General features: G+C 35.7%; 1 protein-coding gene across 10 annotated transcripts in view; it reads left to right on the top strand.

The window, feature by feature from the left end:
• Positions 1-20,884, top strand: part of CDKL3 (cyclin dependent kinase like 3) — a 114,959-nt gene that overhangs the window by 34,532 nt on the left and 59,543 nt on the right. For all 10 annotated transcript variants that reach the window (XM_082454748.1, XM_082454749.1, XM_082454741.1 and 7 more), the window contains 6 exons: positions 5,308-5,396; positions 7,551-7,704; positions 7,811-8,139; positions 9,254-9,344; positions 10,555-10,717; positions 11,533-11,630. In XM_082454748.1, the coding sequence (XP_082310874.1) occupies positions 5,308-5,396; positions 7,551-7,704; positions 7,811-8,139; positions 9,254-9,344; positions 10,555-10,717; positions 11,533-11,630 (924 nt within the window). The remainder of the gene's footprint in view (positions 1-5,307; positions 5,397-7,550; positions 7,705-7,810; positions 8,140-9,253; positions 9,345-10,554; positions 10,718-11,532; positions 11,631-20,884) is intronic.

Consider the following 20,884-nt stretch of genomic DNA (forward strand, 5'->3'; position numbering starts at 1 on the left):
TATTTTTTGTTTATCCCAATTTTATTGATAATTAGGGATAAACTGGAAAATTTTAAGGACTTACCATGTTTATCAACACCTCTTAACAGCCAGTCTTCCTAGCAATCTACCCAAGGGATTTGTTCCTTGTACAGTGGTATTCTAAGGTATGCACAAGGCGTTCGCAGCTGCAGTTTTAATGTTGTTTGAGGATACACCAGTACCAAAATTCAGGTTGAATCGGAGGAAGCAAAAACATTATATAGCACTTTTAAGTTAGTTTAAAATTTAAATTTTATTTTGAACTACATAATAAATATACCAGCATACTTAGTACAAAATTCAAAATGTGAGAGTTACTTGCTTCTATTTTCTCTTTCCAGCCTGTTTCCTTTCCCAGGGTCAACTAAGGTATCTTGTTTCCAATGTACAGCCCTTAAAAAAAGTGGTTACCTAAATTTCAAAGCAAGTATAGTGTGGTGTTTATAAGAAGGGGCTCTGGATTCACATGAACTTTGTTTAAAACCCAGCTCTGTCACTAATTAGCTCTGTAAACTTGAGCAAGTCAATCTCTGTGCCTCAGTTTACTGGGCTATAAAACAACATTAACAATATTTATTTTCTGGAGCTGGAGGATTAAATGAGGTAATGGTAGAAATATTCTCAGCACAGAGGCTTGAATAAGCTGTCAACAAATGTTGTTAATGTTAACTGTTGTTGCTGTTATTTAGATAAAACTAAACATATGACATGTAACATCTAAAGACTATTATCAAAGGAAGAAGGTTGTTTCTTTGGTACTTGGAAAGAACTAGAGTTTATTAAAGGATAAGACTTGTTTACTACATTTCACTTTAATTTCTTTCTTTTTTCATGTCATAGTTTTGATCATACAAGGAATACATAATGATCATAAGAAAAATAGGAATACTTGATAAACAGTGAGGAGAAGTTAAGATTTTCCCAACCCCACAATCCAGGAACAATTACTATTAACATTTTGGTTTACATACTTCTGGGCTTTTCCCAACCAACTACATGCATAGAAGTTTATGCTTTTTAAAAGGTATCATACTTTACACACTGCTATGTAACCTGTTTATTTTCACTTAGCAGTATATTTTAAGCATACTACCATGTCAATAAATATGGAGCTACATCATAATTTTAGGGCTTACATAGTGTTTCATTGTATGACTGTACTATAGTTTATTTAACTTATCTTGCAATTTGGACATTTGTTTTCAGGTTTTTTCTCTCACTATTGGTAAAGTTGCTACAGTGAACATCTTTTATATGTCTTTATGAACTTGTATTGTTTGCTTGGGATAAATTCCTAGAAGTGTGACTAGTGGACCAAAGGGTTTACACTTTTTAGGACTTTTGATATATTTTGCTATTTTTTTCTCCAGAAAGGTTTCATTAATTTATACTCAAGTAGCACTGGATATAAATCTCCATTCTCAATCTAACATTGAATATTATAATTTTTTTATTTTTAAATTTTATTTATTTATTTTTGGCAGCATTGTGTCTTCGTTGCTGTGTGCAGGCTTTTCTCTAGTTGTGGCAAGTGGGGCTACTCTTCATTGTTGTGCGTGGGCTTCTCATTGCGGTGGCTTCTCTTGTTGCGGAGCACGGGCTCTAGGCGCATGGGCTTCAGTAGTTGTGGTGCATGGGCTCAGTAGTTGTGGCTCTTGGGCTCTAGAGCACAGGCTCAGTAGTTGTGGCTCATGGGCTTAGTTGCTCCGCAGCATGTGGGATCTTCCCGGACCGGGGCTCGAACCTGTGTCCCCTGCATTGGCAGGCGGATTCTTAACCACTGCACCACCAAGGAAGTCCCAGAATATTATAATTTAAAAAATATTTGCCAACTTAATAAACTAGAAATAAAGTACCTTTCTTAAAATTGCACTTAGGTCGTTAACAGGAAAGTTGGACGTTTTACTAATATTAATTGGTCATTTGTATTTCTTATTTTAAGAATCCTTAACCTATTTGTCATTTCAAGTATCTTTTTATATTGATTTGCAAAATAATAAACATATTAGTCTTTTGTTGTATATTTTGTAACTACTTTTTTTCAACTTGAATAATCTGGTGATTTGGAACGCCACATTTATCATAGACAAAATGCTTATACATGCTTGGGTCTGTTTCTATTTTGTTGATTTCTCTCTTTATTCTAGTACAGATACAGTTTTGATTGATTACTGTAACTTTAAAATGCGTCTTTTTGGTTTTTGGCTGCACCATGCGGCTTGCGGAATCTTAGTTCCCCAACCAGAGATTGAACCCAGGCCCCAGCAGCGAAAGCGCCGAGTCCTAACCACTGGACCACCAGGGAATTCCCTAAAATACATCTTTTTTTTTTTTTTTAATTTATTTATTATTTATTTATTATTTTATTTTTGGCTGTGTTGGGTCTTCGTTGCTGTGCGAGGTCTTTCTCTAGTTGCGGCAAACGGGGGCCACTCTTCATCGCGGTGCGCGGGCCTCTCACTGTCGCAGCCTCTCTTGTTGCGGAGCACAGGCTCCAGACGCGCAGGCTCAGTAGTTGTGGCTCACAGGCCCAGTTGCTCCGCGGCATGTGGGATCCTCCCAGACCAGGGCTCGAACCCGTGTCCCGTGCATTAGCAGGCAGACTCTCAACCACTGCGCCACCAGGGAAGCCCCCTAAAATACATCTTAATACCTGGTGTAGAGCATGTATTTTTTTCCCAGATTTAAATTTTTTAAACAATTTTATTGTGGTATAATTTCTGTACGGTAAACTATATGTACTTCAGGTGTATAACTTGATGAGTTTTGATAGATGTAAACACCTGTGAAACCACCACTACAACCAAGATACCTAACATTTCCATCATTCCCCAAAATGTCCTTGCGTCCTTTTGTAATCCATCCTTCCCTTCATTCCTATCCCCAGATAACCACTGATTTACTTTGTCACTATAGTTTACATTTTCTAGAATAGTCTACAAATGGAATCAAACAGTATATACTCTTTTATGTCAGGCTTCTTTAACTCAGCATTGTAGTCTAGAGATTCAGTTCATGTTTTTGTGTGTATCAGTAGTTTGCTCCTTTTTATTGCTGAGTAGTATTACATTGTATGGATATATCACAATTTTTTATCTATTCTCCTGTTTTGGGTTGTTTCCTCTTTTTGGCTTTTACAAATAAAATTGCTATTAACATTCACTTATAAGTCTTTGTGTAGATGTGTATTTATATTTTCGGGGGGAACTGCCAGTCTGTTTCTCAAAGTATGGTATTTTACATTTTCCAAACTAGGGCAAGTATTTAAATTTTGTGAATTATATTATTCACAGAAAGAATATTTATCTGCTTCTAATAGGCTATGACCTTTTAGCATTTTTCTTCCTAAGTTTTGTTGTTGGATAACTATTATGTTCTAAAATAAGCACATATTTTTAGCTAGTTGCAGTCTTAAGGATCTGAATATTCCCACATCATAAAGATGATAATGGACTCAGTTTTACTTTGTGAGTCAACTTTTTTTAAATTGTGGTAAAAAACACATAACATATAATCTATCCTCTTACCAAATTTTAAAATGTACAGTACAATGTTGTTAACTATATTCACATTGTTGTATAGCAGATCTCTACAACTTTTTCTGTGAATCAATTTAAACATACACCTTTTGAAATAAACAAAAGTGTAATATTGTATGCAATTACTTTGGATATTCTGGACTTTAACTATCTTTTCTATTTATGAGATCTTAGACAAATTACTTGTCCTCTCTGGGCCTTAGTCTTCTCATCTGTACAATGAGGATAGTAATACTACCCACCTTGTAGGATTGTTGTTGGGATCAAGTAATAGGAAAAGGCTAGATAGAGTGTTGTATGGCACATAGTAAGCGTAAATAAAAGTTAACTATTATTAGTATGTTTTGCCTTCTTTTAGAGGAAGAATGAATATTATAAGGCAAATAGCTTTTATTCAAATTCTATATTTAATATTTTGATTAGAGAAATGTGTTCTATTTATAATTATATATAGATTCATTATGTGCATCTTATTATCCAAAACTCTTTTTTAAAATAAATTTTTTTTAATTAATTAATTAATTTATTTATTTATTTATGGTTGTGTTGGGTCTTCGTTTCTGTGCGAGGGCTTTCTCCAGTTGCGGCGAGTGGGGGCCACTCTTCATCACGGTGCGCGGGCCTCTCACTATCGCGGCCTCTCTTGTTGCGGAGCACAGGCTCCAGACGCGCAGGCTCAGTAGTTGTGGCTCACAGGCCCAGTTGCTCCGCGGCATGTGGGATCTTCCCATACCAGGGCTCGAACCCGTGTCCCCTGCATTTGCAGGCAGACTCTCAACCACTGCGCCACCAGGGAAGCCCCTAAAATAATTTTTAAAAATTTATTTTATTTTATTTATTTTTGGCTGCATTGGGTCTTCGTTGCTGTGCGCGGGCCCTCTCTAGTTGCGGCGAGCGGGGGCCACTCCTCGCTGCGGTGCGCGGGCCTCTCACCGTGGTCGCTTCTCCTGCTGCGGAGCACAGGGTCTAGGTGTGCGGGCTTCAGTAGCTGTGGCACACAGACCTCAGTAGCTGTGGCACGCGAGCTTCAGTAGCTGTGGCACGTGGGCTCAGCTGCTCCGCAGCACGTGGGATCTTCCTGGACCAGGGCTCGAACCCGCATCGCCTGCATTGGCAGGCAGACTGTTAACCACTGCGCCACCAGGGAAGCCCCTTATACAAAACTCTTACTTCCATTGTCTCTTTTTGTTTTGTGGGGGTTTTTTGGTTCTCTACTCAGTTGAAGTCCTCCCAAGTTAGGGAAACAGAAAAGAGCTGTTCTGATAATGGGTTATAGAAAGATTTGGGGCTTGGATATTTGTGAAACTGTTTTATGCCATAGAAAGAGCACTGGGTTAGTAATCAGACAATATGAATTAAAATTCTAGTTTGGCAAATCACTAATCATGCTTCTAGTTCTGTAAAATGGAAATGATAATCCATGAACTTTCCACCTTACAGGGCTGATAAGAGGATCAAAATGAGCTAATTAATTCCTGCTAATTCCAGCAGAAATAGACCGACTTCTGTTTTGGCTAGAATCACAGGACATTTAACCTGTAATAATGCCTTACAAGTACAAATTTCTTAGGGAAATAAGTGGTCAGAACTCACTGTCAGAAATTCCTGAGGTCTAATTCCATCTTTTCAAGAACTCTTTTAGCTCTGGGTAATTAATTACACCTACATTTGTGAAATAAATTTAACATTTACCTTTAGGAGCCCTGTTAAGAGTTTGTTTAACATAGAATCTTTTTTCATTTTCTAGGCTTGTTTACAAATTGATTCTGCTGAGAGGATATCATCTACTGATCTTTTGCATCATGAGTATTTTACTAGAGATGGATTTATTGAAAAGTAAGCATTTTGAGTGAGTGTGGACTTTTTCATGTTTTATGTTAGGATGTTTTACTAGCATGAAAATTGCTATGTAGGTTAATGTTACACAACAGAAGAATTCAATTTATCAAAAACTTACTGAGTTTCTGTATTGACTAAGTATATGGTAGACTTACAGGTGTCATGGTGAAAATTCTAATAATAAAAAAAAGTGTACATAACATTCATTACACAGTTACTATGTCCTAGGCAGTGTACTAAGCTCTTCACATGCATTTTCAATTCTCATTATAGGCCAGAGATAACATTAAATAAACAATCAATACTTTATAGATTTGTTTCCATTTAGACCTCTGACTCAGAATAGTTCAGTTTTTCCTCTCTGATAACATCTCTGATCTATATATTACAATTAGCATTCATTTCCCAGATGATTTTTTTTCTCTGCTTTACTTATTCTCTGTTGCAGTTCCTGTTGTTTTATTCTCCCCACCAAACTGGAAGTTCCTTGAAGACAGGGACCATGCCTCTTAAAGCCTGTCTCTGTCTCACATTGTATCTAAAATATATAATGACAATGTAGATTCATAAGTCAGCCATGCTTTTTAAAAAAACACACCATTTTCTATTTGGGCTTTGAAAGAAACAGGAAAACTTTCTCATTAATTGCAAAATCAATCAGTTTGCCTTTGGATATGAGGTCACAAACATGAATATTAGTTAAAAATGTGATGGAGTTAAGATCAGGCATAGAAAAGACCAGGACCTCCATTGAAGATAGACCAAAATAGAAAAAGGCAAAGAAAAGGGAATCTTTGAGAGTAACTAGAACTTCAGGCATTTCAGGAATTTTAATCTAAAAAAAGAGAAGATATATTAAAAGTGCCATTGATAAGAAGGGTCAGTTATTGAATAAAAAAATTGCTTCCTATCAATTCTACATAGACTAATTTGATTTCTCTTGGGTATTTAGATATTAGGTTTTTACTATTATGGGGTGAAAGTTCTTGAGTTCCAATAATAGAAGCCTCAGAAAATGTTTTGGGGAAGACCTTTTACTTGGATAAGAGGCCTCTTTTTTTCACGGACCTTCTGCAATGCAAGGAAGTTTTAACAGAAATGTGCCATTTTCTTATTCAGCCAAACTAATGATACTGGTTATTCATCTCCTCACACTACCCTTTACTATAATTCTAGGGAAGAATTCATTCATGGTAGAATTCATTCAGTCCCAAACTGATGGCAGTAGCTGCTTCAAGGAGGGAAACTGTGCAACTTCGGGAGAGGGGTGGGAAGGAGACTTTTCGGTATAACCTTTTGAGTTTTGAGCCATGTGAATGGATTTTCTATTAAAAAATAAATAACTTTAAAAAAGCCTAACTAAAACCAAAACAATCTCCCTTCAATTTTTTTTTTTTTTAATAAATAAATTTATTTATTTATTTATTTTTGGCTGTGCTGCGTCTTCGTTTCTGTGCTAGGGCTTTCTCTAGTTGCGGCGAGCGGGGGCCACTCTTCATCGCGGTGCGCGGGCCTCTCACTGTCGCGGCCTTTCTTGTTGCGGAGCACAGGCTCCAGATGCGCAGGCTCAGTAGTTGTGGCCCACGGGCCCAGTTGCTCCGCGGCATGTGGGATCCACCCAGACCAGAGCTCGAACCCGTGTCCCCTGCATTTGCAGGCAGATTCTCAACCACTGCGCCACCAGGGAAGCCCCTCCCTTCAATATTGATGTATTCCATTACATTTTGTTCTGAAAATATTTCTCTAGAGTAAATTTTAGAAACTAGTTCATCTTTTAAGTCCTGTTACTTTGAAGAACCACAAAAGGGACAAAGTGGCCTGAGTCTTCCTTGAAAAGAATAGTATATTTATCAAAATTAAAAACAATGCTTTTATTAAGTAAACTTTGCATCAAAAAAGGAATCTAATTCATATAAGTCTATGTTGTAAAAGTTTTATTAATAGTAGATTACCATGGAAAAATTTTAGAAAGATGTATCTTTACCAGGAAACAATTTGTATTAGGTAAATATTGTGCCATCTCTTGGCATGCATTACTGATAACTTATTTATGCTGTAGCTCAAATGCAAATTAATTGATTAGAAAGTTTTTTAAAGATAAAATACTCTATCAACATAAATAAAAGTGTTTGATATTGCTTGTTTTATCAGATTCATACCAGAACTGAGAGCTAAATTGCTACAAGAAGCAAAAGTCAAATCATTCATAAAGCCAAAAGAGAATTCTAAAGAAAATGAATTTATGAAAGATGATAGAAAAACAATTTATACTAATACACTGCTAAGTACTTCAGTTTTGGGAAAGGTAAAAATTGGTCTTCTTTTTAGCCAGTATAACTATTTTATAGTTAGTACTCTAATGATAAAAATAACTGTTCTCCTGACTCAGATTTTGGATGTATCTATTCTAGGAAATGGAAAAAGAGAAAAAGCCCAAGGAGATCAAAGTCAGAGTTATTAAAGTTAAAGGAGGAAAAGGAGATATCTTAGAACCAGAAAAGATAGAGTGTGAAGGTGGACATTGTCAACAGGATGCAGTTGAAATTGCTCATACTATGTCTCAAGATATAAAACCTGTAATCAGTGAACCACCAAACCCTGTCAATCCCAGCACTAACTCTATGGGCATGAAAGACGATCCACATGCTGGAAGTAGTATGGTGATGCCACCCATCAATCTAACTAGCAGGAATTTGATGGCTTCAAATCCTAATTCAAATCTCTCCCACTACAATTCAAGGTGAGTTTTAACAGAAAAGAAACAGAAGGTAATGGACCTAAGTAATACAGTGTTTTTATATAATGGTATTTCAAAGAATCAACTTCGTAGTGTCTATATATAAACTGATTTTGAAGGTATATTGAAATTATAATCATATAATGGGCCATTACTAAGTGCTTCGTATGAATGCTACAGAAGAAATAACTTTTCTTGGCTATCTAGGTGTTTAGTTTTTCACTAATGCTGTTTGGAAAAACCTCATTAAAAAAAAAAGACCCTCAGAAAAATTACTTCCCATTTGAAGAGAAAAATGTAGTGTGACCTCAGTTTTGGTATTGATGTGCCTTTGAATAATAAAGTAAGCTTTATTTTCGTATCATAGCAAATTGTCTAAATGGAGAAAAGATAGTTGAAAATAATCGTGTGTAGTCAAGTAGCTTTTCAAGGTCAAATTTTGGGAGAAAAACAGCATATTGGACCGATTTTAGATTTAACTACTAATACAGATTGAGAGACTGGTACCATGAGTCTGGTTAATCAAGGGCAGTGTAATGGATGACAGGGGTCTTCCTAGCAAGGCATCAGGGCCCATTCTAAATTTAGGGAAATTACTATGGCTGTAGTTGGGGAAGGAGGCTTAGTTCAGTTATCCTAAGCCAATCCTAACAGACTGATTTGGGCTATAAGTTGTGAAGCTTAGTGGTCTGCAGAGGTGGCAAGTGGACATGTCTGTACAACAGAATATAGACAGCAGGTGTCCAATCGTTCTTGAGGTGACTCCTAAACCATGGTTGCAGTAACCATAGTTACAAACTAGCCTTGGTCAGACAGCTCGGAAGTTCATGAACGCAGTAGTTAAGAGATCCAGGTTCAGAACAGACAGAAGGGACCAAGTAGGCCAGCTGGAGTAACCTTACAACATGGTTGTCACCACTGATGTTAGCCATGAGTGAGTTGTTCTCTGCTCTGTTTTCACCTCTTTACTTAGAGCAATTGGTACTTAAGGACTAACAGTTGCATTTTTGCACTTATTGTTCAAATAGTAGACTACCATGGTATAACATCATTATTGAAGCTAAAACAGAAGCACTTCTGGGAAGTTCTAATAACTTCTCATTTTTTTAAATAATAGGTTAACTGAAAGAGCAAAAAAGAGACGTACTTCTTCACAATCTATTGGACAAGTTATATCTAATAGGCATGAGGATGCAGGTCCCACTCAAGTAAGGCAAGAAGCTCGTCATTAAAATATGGCCTCTTTCAACATTATCCCCCCACCTTCTGTCATTTTCTCTATGTTTGGGGCTCTAACATTTTTTTTAACGTGCTTTTAGTTTCCTTTTTTTTTTTTTCCTGAGGTGAAAATAGGTCATCGTTTCCTTAGTGCTTTCACAATTTTTATTTCTTATAACTTGATTTGTGTATTTAATGTGTGACTTGGGAAAAGAAGGTAAGCTTTTCACCTTTAAAAGTCACAAGACTGGACTTCCGTGGTGGTCCAGTGGTTAAGACTCGACACTCCCAGTGCAGGGGCTGGGGTTCTATCCCTGGTTAGGGAACTAGATCCTGCATGCTGCAACTGAAAAAAAAAAAAAAGATCCCGCATGCCGCAATGAAGACCTGGCGCAGCCAAATAAATAAATAAATATGTTTTAAAAAGTCACAAGACTTTTTGGTTTTTCACTTCCAAGAAATGATTTTAATATCTTACTTTTTAGATTAAGAGCAATTACCAAATAAATACATCTTTTCACAAGAAAACATAATCAATGTAGTTCATTTCCTCATTTTTCACATAGGAAAATAGTTCAATTAAAAATTGAAGCACAGTGTTATTTATAATAATAAAACATTGAAAACAACACAGATCCATCCAAGAGCAAGTGACTGGTTAAGTACGTTAAAGTACATCCACACAGTGGGATACTACGCATTACATTGTGGAAGAGTGTTCATTAACCTAGGAAAGTTTCTATCATCTGTTGTCAAGTGAACAAAAACAGGTAACACAAAAGTTTTTCCAGAATGCTGAGTTCACAAGTAATTTTTTCCTTTGGGTTTTCCCAGTGTCCAGAGCACATCATTTTGTAAATAGAAAAATAAGTTATTAATAAAACGAACTGAAGCAATTTGTCCAAAGTCAAAATGCAATGAATAGGATCAAAGTTGAGACTGTGGTTCTTATGATCAAGACTATTCTCAGCATATTGAATATGCTAGAAAAAGTTTACTTTATAAAATTTTTATTGGAGTTTGATCTGTTTATATGTTTGATGGTATTCTCTTCTACTTCTTACTTATTAAAATAACCTTGCAAAGATATTTTTATGCCTATCTTATACCATCCAAATGGCTGGCATTTGTAGGCTTGTCATTCAATAAGCAGTTACATACCTTTCTTCAAATTAACTCTTGTTTATTTGTTTTTTTTAGAGCCAAATGGAGAAGGGTGTGTTTAATGAGCGAACAGGTCAAAGTGACCAAATGGCAAATGGAAACAAAAGGAAGCTGAATTTTTCCAGAACTAACAGGAAAGAATTCCATTTCCCAGAATTGCCTTTCACAATACAGTCAAAGGAGATGAAAGGAATGGAAGGTACATATTTGTTGCATAGCTTTGGAAATCTACAGACTTCATCTTTTACAAGACCTTTTTTGGTAATATAACTTAGATGTTATAATGTGATTTAGGTAGAAAGGAGTATATTGCTATGCAAAATATTTTCAGCTGATGAAAAATTTTTTCCCATAGTCAAATAATGGGTAAGGCTTAAAGGAGATAACTTTAAAAAAGGGTTAAGAAAACTTTAAAAAGTAAAATTTTCATTAGCTCAATTTTGTTGGAATGTTAGAACAGTATTTGAGGAAGGTGTTTTTGGTTTAGTATATGACCTGGGGTAAATCAGTTTCCTCTGTTTCTCTGTGATAACTTGCCCATATAATAGGAGGAATGATATGTGTGCTTCAGGCATCCAAGGATTTAGTAGATTAAGATTTATAACATGTACTGAGCTCATAAAATGAAACTCATTTTTTTGCAGTGTTATTATTATGTTTCTTTGAAGAACAGTGACACCTTGTGAAAAGATAATATAAGAGCAAGAAAATAGTACTTGCATAGCTCAAGAGGAATTATCTGATCCACTTAACAGTTATACTCAGAATTTTATAAATAAATGTTCTCTTTATTTAGAGGACAGACTGGTAGACTGTTAGTAAAATTATATAACAAATCATTTATATTTGGCACATCATACCATTACAACTCATGATTTGTTCAGTTCCTTTATAGTAAACTCAGAAACTGACTTTAGTGGATATCAGAATTTCCATTTAAAACTGTTGAAAAGGAAAGTAAAATTCCAAGGTAGGAGTAACAAGTTCTCATTGTTGTATATATTTTTGCAAAAGTTAAACAGATAAAAGTGCTGAAGAGGGAATCAAAGAAAACAGATTCATCTAAAATACCAACTTTACTTAATGCAGATCAATATCAAGAAAAACAAGAGGTAAGACTTTTTTTTTAAAAAATTTTTATTTATTTATTATTTTTGGCTGTGTTGGGTCTGCATTTCTGTGCGAGGGCTTTCTCTAGTTGCGGTGAGTGGGGGCCACTCTTCATCGCAGTGCGCGGACCTCTCACTATTGCAGCCTCTCTTGTTGCGGAGCACAGGCTCCAGACGCGCAGGCTCAGTAGTTGTGGCTCATGGGTCCAGTTGCTCCGCGGCATGTGGGATCTTCCCAGACCAGGGCTCGAACCCGTGTCCCCTGCATTGGCAGGCAGATTCTCAACCACTGCGCCACCAGGGAAGCCCAGACTTTTTTATTTATAGCTTTTACTAAGTAATGCTGTTTAGAACCCTTGACTTAGTATATAATTTTAGTTATTACTGTTGGAAAGTCAGATAAAAATTCATAATTGTGTAATCTTTGACCTCTAGAAACAGAACTAAAATTTCCTAGAATAATCAATTACGAAAGTTTTTTAAAGGTTATTTTTTGAGGGTAGTAAATATGAACTCTCATTTGAATGTTGAGTGATTGAATATATGGTACCCAGGGAAAATAGTATGTGTGTTATGTGTACTACCCAGTGGTGGGTAAACCATGCCAGAGGAAAGGAATAATGGTATAAACATAGGATTATACTGGCCACAAGAACATATGTATTTTGTCTTTGGCCTTTTTCTTCCTGTTCTTTTGTCCAATTTACTCCCCCATCTCTGCTCTCTACCTACTGTCCTATTTTCAAAGATTTGCTCTCAGCTGTCAGATGATCTTGAATTTTATTTGGGAATCTTGAAGCCATCAACATCTAAATGAATACTCTTTAAAGGTACGCTTTTAAGGGAAAGGGATTATGCTGAGTACCCACGGAATTAAATTCTGTTGACAGCCTTCGATCCTGTACACCTGTGTGGTCATTAACTTTGTTATCTCAGTTTCTTATTTTCTAAATAAAATTGACTACATTTTTATTCATGATAAAATTAGTACATACTTCCTAAGGAAATTTGAAGAAATTAGAAGATGGAAACTTTGATCTGAAATTATGTAAGAAGGTATTTTAACTAAGTCTATTCAATCTCTGCAACATTCAGGTAAGAGTTACCAGACACTGTTAGATATATTTTCACAGTGACATTTATGCCTTATTCCTGGCCTAGAACTTGTTAACAACTCCACAATCAACTTTGCAGAAAAGAAATATTTTCTAGGTAGAACAAGAAAGGCGTTAATGGTCATCTTTTAGTTTGTTATGAAAAGTAATAAACTGGCTTAAACTTTTAAACCTGGGTCACAGCATGTTGAACAGCACACCATTTGCACATTTTTTGAATAATTGGGTGAGTTAGGGCTCTTGAGTTTGGGCAGACTAGTAATGTGCTACATGTGTTTATCCTACTGTCCTATGAGAGCCCCCAGAACTAAAATTACATTTTAATGCAGGAAGAAAGGAACTCTTAAGACAGTTCTGTCATTTTAAAAATACAAAAGTAAGTAGGAAAGGAAAACCCCTTTTTGTACATATGGTGTAGAACTCCTGAAAAGACGATCTTTTTAAGAGTAATGTTGAAACAGTTGTAGTTGTTAGAAATATCCAGAAGTCGTCAGTGATGGTTGTAGTTTATTTGTACTAATCATTAAAATGCAGTTCTGACAAGCGACTGAAATTGCATGTAAGACTGGTTCAAATGCTTTTAATAAATTAATGTCAGAATTAAGAAAATTTCCTAAATTTCGAGTTGGTAGTTTGTTAATTTAGAGCATGAGAGAATATGACATGTTTTAAAACACTAAGATAGGGAATGGCAACTTATTTGTTCTATTCATTGATTTGTTTTTGAATTACCAAATCACATCCAGGCACTTCCCAGTTAATAGTATATACATGAACTGAGTAGACTCTGTGACCTAGAGAGAAATTCTAATAACTGCTGATGAGTGAGTTAGGCAAGAGAGAAGAGTCCATAGAAAAGCCACCTTCAGTTTTGTCTCATGATGATAATAAGGAATACTTTGCTAAATAGTGTTCCTGTACCTTATAAAATAACCCCCAGGTGCAAATTATAAGTACTTATCTGTGGCTGTATTTCCTTAGCCAAAGACTCACCATTTCCTCAATTAAGGTCCTGTTTTTATTTACTTTTTAGAATACAGGAAATGCACAAACTGAAAGGAAGAAGAACCTGCCAGATGTAGAGTAGAAAATGCAGCAGCTGAAAATTAAGGGAATCCCAGAATCACTGTATGGTTAAAAAAAAATCCTTTTTATTAATATTACATACACAAAAATGCTGACTAGAGAATTCTACAGATATATCGTAAATCCTGTGTAGTTATGTGTATACTCACCTATATTTGTTTTTAAATTTATTAATCTTTAGATTATTCATGTTTTCTTAATTTGAACATTAATTTATAAAAACTTCCTGACTGGTACATCCTAATAAAACTACAGCTTATGTTAAGTCATATAATTTTATTTGATGACCTGTTGTCTCAGTCATGTTTGATTAGTGGTCATTCTTAGCTTTGGTTCAGAACTTTATAATTATAGATGGAAAAGTTTCTAAATGTGTAATAAAGTGAGATCCCAATGTCTGGGAGCACCAAACATTTCTGAGCAAACAGATACACTTGATAAGCATGAAACGTGGGTTTGGTTTCACACTGGACGTTCTGGAGCAGTATTTAAACATCATGAAGGTTGTTTAAAAGGATGGAAATTGAGCAAAGCATTGAAGCAAATCTTTTGGCTTGACCAGCATATTTATCATTTAGTAGTTTATATAGAATATATTGTTACATATAATTTAACGTTAATACAGGCAAGGTTTTGGCAACATGTATTTACATTCTTATCCCACTTATTGGCTTGGTTTCTAATTTTAGGGTGGAGATGGCCATTGTAAGGGGAAGAATTTGAAGAGGAACAGATTTTTTTTCTGGTAGTGTCTTTTCTTTTAAATCTTAAAAATACAAATTGACAAGTCTTCCCTTTTAATTTTATGTACAATAGAAATGTAACATGAGCTGTTAAGACAGCAATTCGTTGGTATCATCATCCAACTTTGTTTTGTTAGCAAACCATTCACTGTTTTCTTCTTTCTTTCTTCTAAGAATTCTGCTGATGTGATGTCTTGATTTGGAATTAAAAAGTCGTCTCCTCTCTGCCTGCTTCTTTACTTGCTGTGATTACTGAGTAGGTAACACATCCTGTCATATGACACACACCGTATTTATACTGATCTCTGCCCTCTGCTAGTCACATAACCTAAGTGTCAGTTATTTCCTAGAATGCTCAGGCTTCCTGAAGTGAGTTCTTAATGAAATATCTGACATTTTTCTAAAAGCAGTTCATTACTATTACATGATTACATAGCTGACTAACATGTTCTGTTATAATATTTATAACTTACAATATTTATAAAGTATCAGAAAATTATATGGTGTTTAAATATTAATTTTTTTTATCCCTTTCAACAACTGCCAGCACTCTTCCAGTTTCCTAGTTCAGTCTGATAGTGCCTTTTATGTGGTACAAACTTTTTCTATTTATGTATGACCCAGAAGAGGTATACTACCAAAATTCTTGATTGTCATATTTTTCAAAAAACAATAAAGTGGGATTATCTGGTATTTTACAAGCACTCTGCCTGATTTTGTATTTACTAAATAGACATGAAAAACAAAGGAAACATAATTTCCTTTGATAATTTGATAATTTGATAGTTTGATAATTTCTTTTGATAATTTCTTGTGATCTCTTTTCAACTCATTAAAAGGTTGATTAAAATTAACAGCTCAGATTATTATATATGACATATCTTTCTAACAGACTCCCTGTTAGCTTTAGTAACTAATCTCATCCAGGGAAATTAAGAGTTGTTCCTGTGGTGGGTTCAGTAAATATAGGTCTGCCCATTGCCTATTGCATTTATATATTTCTTGATCCTTACATCAAAGGATTGTCCTTTTTTTTCAATTTCTACAAAAATGCCTGCTGGGATTTTGACTGGGATTGTGTTAAAATCTATACATCAATTTGAGGAGAATAGATATTTTAGAAATATTGAGTCTTCCAACCCAGAAGCATGGTATAAACTCTCCATTTATTTACATCTTTAAATTTTTTCTGTAATATTTTGTAGCAGTCTTATACATCATTCATTAAAGTTACTCCTATGTGTCTTAGTTTTTCATGCTATTATAGATGGTATTGTTTTTTAATATCTTCTAGTTGGTTGTTGCTAGTATTACAGAGGTACAATTTGTTTTTATATTGTGATCCTGTATTCTGAGACCTTGCTAAATTAAATTTATTTATTCTAGTAGGTTTCCTTCATTCCTTCATTCCTTCCTTCTTTTTTTTGTCTATTCCTTAGGATTTCCTATATAAGCAATTACAACATCTGCAGATAAAGATAGTTTTACTTCTTCCTTTCCAGTGTTTCTGTGATGTGTGACAATGTTGCACAGAAGTAGTGAGAGTGGGCATTCTTACCTTTTTTCCTATACCAGAGAGAAAACATTCAGCCTTTTCCATTAAGTGTGATGTTAATTGTAGGTTTTATGTAGACAATTTTTATTAGATTGAAGAAGTTTCCATCTGTTTCTGTTTGTTGAGTGTCTTTACCATGAACAGGTGTTAAATTCTGTTAAATACTTTTCCTGTATGTTCTGAGATGTTTTATGATTTTTCTCGTTTGTTCTGTTAATGTGAATTACATTAATTGATGTTTTAATGTTAAATCAACCCTACATTCCTAGCATTAAGCTCTACTTGATCCTTTTTATGTATTGTATTGAATTTGATTGGTTAATATTTTATTAAGATTTTGACATCTACATTAATGAGGGATTTTAGTCCCTTTTTTTTTCTTGTGTTGTCTTTGCCTGCTTTTGATAATCAGTGTTAAGGTGCTTTATAAAATGAGTTGGGAAGTTTTACCTCCTCTTCTCTTTTCTGAAAGAATTTGTGTAGGATTGATTTTATTTCCTCCTTAAACATTTTTTAGAAATCACCAGTGAGGCCAGCAGGGCCTAAAGTTTCCTTTGTGGAAAGATTTTAAGATGCAACTTCAATTTTCCTTAAATTTATTTAATAAATATGGAGCTATCCAGATTTGCTATTTCTCCTGTGTCAGGTTTTTTGTTTTCTGTTTTTTTAAATATTTATTTATTTAGGCTGTGCTAGGTCTTAGTTGCAGCACACGGGATCTTCATTGAGGCTTGCAGGATCTTTAGTTGTGGCATGCATGTGGGACCTAGTTCCCCAACCAGGAATCGAACCTGGGCCCCCTGCATTGGGAGCTCAGAGTCTTACCCACTGGACCACCAGGGAAGTCCCTCCTGTGTCAGTTTTGGTAATTTGCCTCTTTCAAGGAATTTATCTATTCCATCAAAGTTGTTGATTTTTATTGGCGTAACATTGTTTATCATTTGCCCGTGTTATCATTGAAGAGGTGATGTTCCCATTATCATTTCTTGTATTGGTAATTTGTAGGGGTTTGTTGGGGGGTTAGTCTAGCTAGAGGTTTATCAACTTTCCTAATTTTTTTGAAGAACCAGCTTTTGGTTTTATTGTTTCTATTGTTTGTTTCTTATTTTATTGATTTATGCTCTTTTCTTTCCTCTATTTATTTTGGGTTTAATTTGCTCTTTGTAATATTGTGATATAATAAGAAATACAAATATTTGGTCTTTGTCCCCTTTTCCTGACACAGAGGTCCCCAAACCTTTATAATTTCCTGACTGATAGGAGTGAGAGGAGCATCTTTGTTATTCATAATAAGCCCCTTTCAACCATACCTGAGTTTATGCTAATGAGGTATTTATGTCTCATATCTTTACTAATTTTCAGTATACTAGTTTATTAATTGCTGAGGGAGGAATATTAAAATCTTCAACTGTAATTATATATTTGCCTCTTTCTCCTTTCAGTTCTAGTAGTAGTTGCTTTCTGCATTTTGAAACTTTGTTATTGGGTACATATATATTTAGGACTATTAATATATCTGATGAAATTGACCTTTATCTGCTGTTCATTGTCTGAAAACAGTTGTTTAATTTATTTTTTCCAGTTTTACCATTGTTTAAGGTAATATCAATACCTATTAATCATGGCTGGAACTAGAAGTTTAGTTAAAGAATTCTGAAAGTGGAGAGATCTAGTCACTATTGTGAATAAGGAGTAACCTTTAGAGTCATTACCAAAAGTTCTAGCTCTACCTTATATAAAATGTCCCTGATTGTCTGTTCTTTTAGTTTAAGACTATCCCTAAGGATATAGATATGGGGACAGGAATTTGTAGGGACTTGCCTGTGCTTTTTGTTGTTCTTATTCTGGTTATCGTAATGATCATTTATTCTGTAAATTCTTTGCCAATAATATGAAAGTTTGAGGTATGAAGTTTGCCAGTAGAACTTCAGCAGTAGACAGGTTGGATAGTTTATTGGCTGCTAATACTTGTCAAAAGTTATTAGTTCATAGTGATTATTATCTACTGTTCTTCCAAATGACTGTAAACCAACTGGTCATTCTTTCTGGGTCTTCTAGTTTCAAAATTAAGGTGTACAAATCTGTTCTTCTTTTGCCAATGACATTTTAAAGAAGGGTGCTATGTTTGTCTGCCTTCTGATAGGTTTCCCAAATAACAACTATAACTAATCAATTATAACTATTTCTTAGCAATCCTAGGATGAGTGACAATATATTAGACAAGTGTGAATAGACCACACTCTCTCTACATTCCCTTGGTGAGCTCATCCAGATGCATGGCCTTAAATATCATTTATATACTGATGACTCTTAATTCTCTCTCTCTAGCCTGGACTTGACCGTGTAACTCCAGACTCAGATTTCCAATTGTCCATTCAATAGCTCTGCTAAAATGTATAATAGGTATCTCAAACTTATCATGTCCCAAATTAAGGTCCTGATCTCTGCCCCACTCTCTGCTACTCCTCCGTGTTTCCCCATCTTAGTTAAGGGCAACCCCATTTCTTCCAGTTGCTCAGGAGAAAAATCTTGGAGTAATCCTTGACTTCTCTCTCTCTCTGCATCTCTAACCTACATCCTTCCAGCTCTACTGTTAAAGTATTTCCAGGATTTGACTACTTTTTACCCCTCTACTGCTATTTACAACATTTGTTGCCTGGATTTTGTAGTAGTCTTCTAGTAACTGATCTTCCTACTTTCACGCTTGTTCAACCTTCATTTTCTTATCAACTCACTGGCTGGGTATTCTTCTTTTTTTTTAATACAACTTTATTGGAGTATCATTGCTTCACAATACTGTGTTAGTTTCTGTTGCACAACAAAGCGAATCAGCCATATGCATACACATGTCCCCATATCCCCTCCCTCTTGAGCCTCCCTTCAGTCCTCCCTATCCCACCCCTCTAGGTCATCGCAAAGCACTGAGCCGATCTCCCTTTGCTATGCTGCTGCTTCCCACCAGCCAACTATTTTATATTTGGTACTGTCGATGCTACTCTCACTTGGCCCCAGCTTCGCCCTCCCACCCTATGTCATCAAGTCCATTCTCTATGTCTGCCTCTTTATTCCTGCCCTGCAACTAGGTTCATCAGTACCATTTTTTTCTTTTTTTTTAGATTCCATATATATGCGTTAGCATATGGTATTTGTTTTTCTCCTTCTGACTTACTTCACTCTGCATGACAAACTCTAGGTCCATCCACCTCACTACAAATAACTCAATTTCGTTTCTTTTTATGGCTGAGTAATATTCCATTGTATATATGTGCCACATCTTCTTTATCCATTCATCTGTCAATGGACATTTAGGTTGGTTCCATGTCCTGGCTGTTGTAAATAGTGCTGCAGTGAACATTGTGGTGCGTGTCTCTTTTTTAAATTATGGTTTTCTCAGGGTATATGCCCAGTAGTGGGATTGCTGGGTCATATGGTAGTTCTATTTTTAGTTTTTTAAGGAACCTCCATACTGTTTTCCATAGTGGTTGTATCAATTTACATTCCCACCAACAGTGTAGGAGGGTGCCTTTTTCACCACACCCTTTCCAGTATTTATTGTTTCTAGATTTTTTGATAATGGCCATTCTGACCAGCATGAAGTGATACCTCATTGTAGTTTTGATTTGCATTTCTCTAATAATTAGTGATGTTGAGCAGCTTTTCATGTGTCTCTTGGCCATCTATATGTCTTCCTTGGTGAAATGTCTATTTAGGTCTTCTGCCCATTTTTTAACTGGATTGTTTGTTTTTTTGATACTCAGCTCCATGAGCTGTTTGTATATTTTGGAGATTAATCCTTTGTCCATTGTTGCATTTGCAAATATTTTCTCCCATTCTGAGGGTTGTCTTTTTGTCTTGTTTATGGTTTCCTTTGCTGTGCAAAAGCTTTTAAGTTTAATTAAGTCCCATTTATTTATTTTTGTTTTTATTTCTGTTACTCTAGGAGGTGGGTCAAAAAAGATCTTGCTGTGGTTATGTCAAAGTGTGTTTTTCCTATGTTTTCCTCTAAAAGTTTTACAGTGTCTGGTCTTACATTTAGTTCTTTAATCCATTTGGAGTTTATTTTCGTGTATGGTGTTAGGTAGTGTTCTAATTTCATTCTTTTACATGTAGCTGTACAGTTTTCCCAGCACCAGTTATTGAAGAGGCTGTCTCTTCTCCATTGTATGTTCTTGCCTCCTTTGTCGTAAATTAGGTGCCCATATGTGCGTGGGTTTATCTCTGGGCATTCTATCCTGTACCATTGATCTATATTTCTATTTTTGTGCCAGTACCATACTGTCTTGATTACTGCAGCTTTGTGGTATAGTTTGAAGTTGGGGAGCCTGACTCCTCCAACTCCATTTTTCTTTCTCAAGATTGCTTTGACTATTCGGGGCCTTTTGTGTTTCCGTACAAATTGTAGGATTTTTTTTTGTTTGTTTGTTTTTGGCTGCATTTGGTCTTCGTTGCTGTGCTCAGGCTTTCTCTAGTTGTGGTGAGTGGGGGCTACTCTTCGTTGCAGTGCACGGGCTTCTCATTGGGATGGCTTCTCTTGTTGCGGAGCACAGGCTCTAGGCACACGGGCTTCAGTAGTTGTGGCTCGCAGGCTGTAGAGTGCAGGCTCAGTAGCTGTGGCGCATGGGCTTAGTTGCTCCGCGCCATGTGGGATCTTCCTGGACCAGGGCTCGAACCCATGTCCCCTGCATTGGCAGGCAGATTCTTAACCACTGCACCACAAGGGAAGCCCACGAATTGTAAGATTTTTTGTTCTAATTCTGT

This window comes from Balaenoptera physalus, assembly GCF_965194825.1.
Source record: "Balaenoptera physalus genome assembly, chromosome: 3".
NCBI lineage: Eukaryota > Metazoa > Chordata > Mammalia > Artiodactyla > Balaenopteridae > Balaenoptera > Balaenoptera physalus.